General features: G+C 43.7%; 1 protein-coding gene across 1 annotated transcript; it reads right to left on the reverse strand.

The window, feature by feature from the left end:
- LOC306941855 (beta-1,4-galactosyltransferase 1-like) lies at positions 1 to 1,969 on the reverse strand (the record flags this gene model as incomplete). Its single annotated transcript, XM_079527492.1, has 2 exons — positions 1 to 666; positions 1,886 to 1,969. 2 exons carry the CDS (start codon positions 1,967 to 1,969, stop codon positions 1 to 3), a joined length of 750 nt encoding a protein of 249 aa, XP_079383618.1.

The following is a 1,969-nucleotide window of genomic DNA, read 5'->3' on the forward strand; positions in this document are numbered from 1 at the left end:
CTATTTTGGGCTGCCAATGTCCACAGTGATAAATGTGTAAAGTGTATCCTTCTCAATCTTGTTGATGGTGTATCTGAGGGAGTTGATCCCATCTTCTTCCATGGTTGATGAGGTTCTCTCGAGTATCTCACCTCTGTGCGGATTAAGTTCATTATGCACGTCTCTTTCATGCTTGATCATTTTGAACCTCCCAGTCGCCATGTCAGGCCGAGCGATACTCATGGATTTTATGGCAATTCTTTGGTAGATGTCATCATCCTCACCGCCCCAGCCCCAGTAGTTGTTTGAGAAGCCATTAATGGCCAAGTACTGTTCTTTGGACAATGACACAACCCCACCAAATATGGCTGAGTACGGCAACATGAAACCAAATTTGTCAACAGCCACAGACATGTGTCTGGGCTTACTAAAGCAACCATAGATGTTACGGTCATTCATAGGGATTAGATCCACATCAGAGAATACAAAGCAGGTATAATTGTACTCCTTCAATGCCTCAGCAAACCCTACATTCATCAATCTGGCCTTATTGAACATCCCCTCACCGTCCTGGTTAATGATGTACACTCCATAGTCCAACTGTTGTCGCTGCAGCACAGGATGGAGGTAGTAAAGCCATTGTATCAGGTGTTGATGCCGATTGCGGAATGGAATGATGATTGCCACCTAAAAGAAGATAACAATGATCTGTTGTTGAGTTGTACAGGAAAATGTTATGAGTTGTACAGGAAAAGGTAGGAAAATACTTCATGAGAACTGAAAGAGAAGCTCGCACACTGTTGGATCAAGTTATAGGTCCTCATTCACAACGGCGTTTACGCGCATAAAGTGACGTTACGTGAGCGGAGCGTGAGCGGACAGGCATTTACGTGGATTCCCACATTACGTGGGAATTCATGAACTTGAACGTGAACTTGACGGTGACGTTGGTTGGTCGGAAACTCTGCACCAGCTCTCATGGTCGTGTACGGCTTGCGTAGATTTATTAAGAAGGCTTTAGTCTTCATGCTGAATCAATTAAAAGTATAAAGCAAAATAAGTAATAAAGTATCGTTTGCTGGTGTCCGTTTAGACGAGAACGGTGTTTTCAGGAGGTGAAAATGCAACAAAGTGAAACCACCTCCCAGAGTGGAAATCTTTGAGAACGCCGTTTCCTATGGTCTCCATATAAACAGGCAAAACGGTGAATCCGCAAAACTCATGGCTCACGTTGGCTCACAGCGCATATTTATTACATTGATGCAGAGCCATATGGAGTTCCTGAACAAGCCTCCCTCCTCGCCTACAAAGTGCTGCTCATCAGCGATGGTGAATGTAAAACCATGATGTAAATAAAATGCCTTGCGATAGGCGGCAGCAGCGTTTATGTAGCCTAATGTATTATAAAATATATAACCATCCCGTGGTGCGCTCTGCCTGCATGCTATATATGGGCTGTCTGTCACCTCGATGCGTTATAGAAAGCAGGCAGCGAGCGACGCCACAACCACGTTGTGTTCTGGAAGCAAAACCCCGATAGGGTTGCGTGAAGGGGGAGCTGGCTCTTCTTCTTGTACGTAATCTTGTACGTAACGTGGGTGACTGGTCTATTTGGCAGCCCGTTACTGCCACCTAGCGATATTATAGCGTTTTCATAAAGTGTGCGTTCTCGTAAAGGGTCAATAAAACCCTAATAAGTGACAATAGCAGATTTACAAGCCCACAAGCTCATAGCTATTTCTGGCAAAGAGATATTTTGTGTTGAAGGAAAGAACAAAAAGTATATGGACAGATTTACTTTTGATACAAATGTAGTCTTTTATGACTTCAAGAGCATATAGACATCACTACAGGCTTACTGTTATTTTCATGGCCTGTTTTTAGTTAAAATCTCATATTTACTCACCTTGTGATGTGAAATACAGTCTGGTGGCTTATAACGTCCTCCCTCAAGTAGACTAGAGCCGCATTCTGTCCTCACAGCCTCCAT

Source organism: Electrona antarctica (genome assembly GCF_951216825.1).
Source record: "Electrona antarctica genome assembly, chromosome: 18".
Taxonomy (NCBI): domain Eukaryota; kingdom Metazoa; phylum Chordata; class Actinopteri; order Myctophiformes; family Myctophidae; genus Electrona; species Electrona antarctica.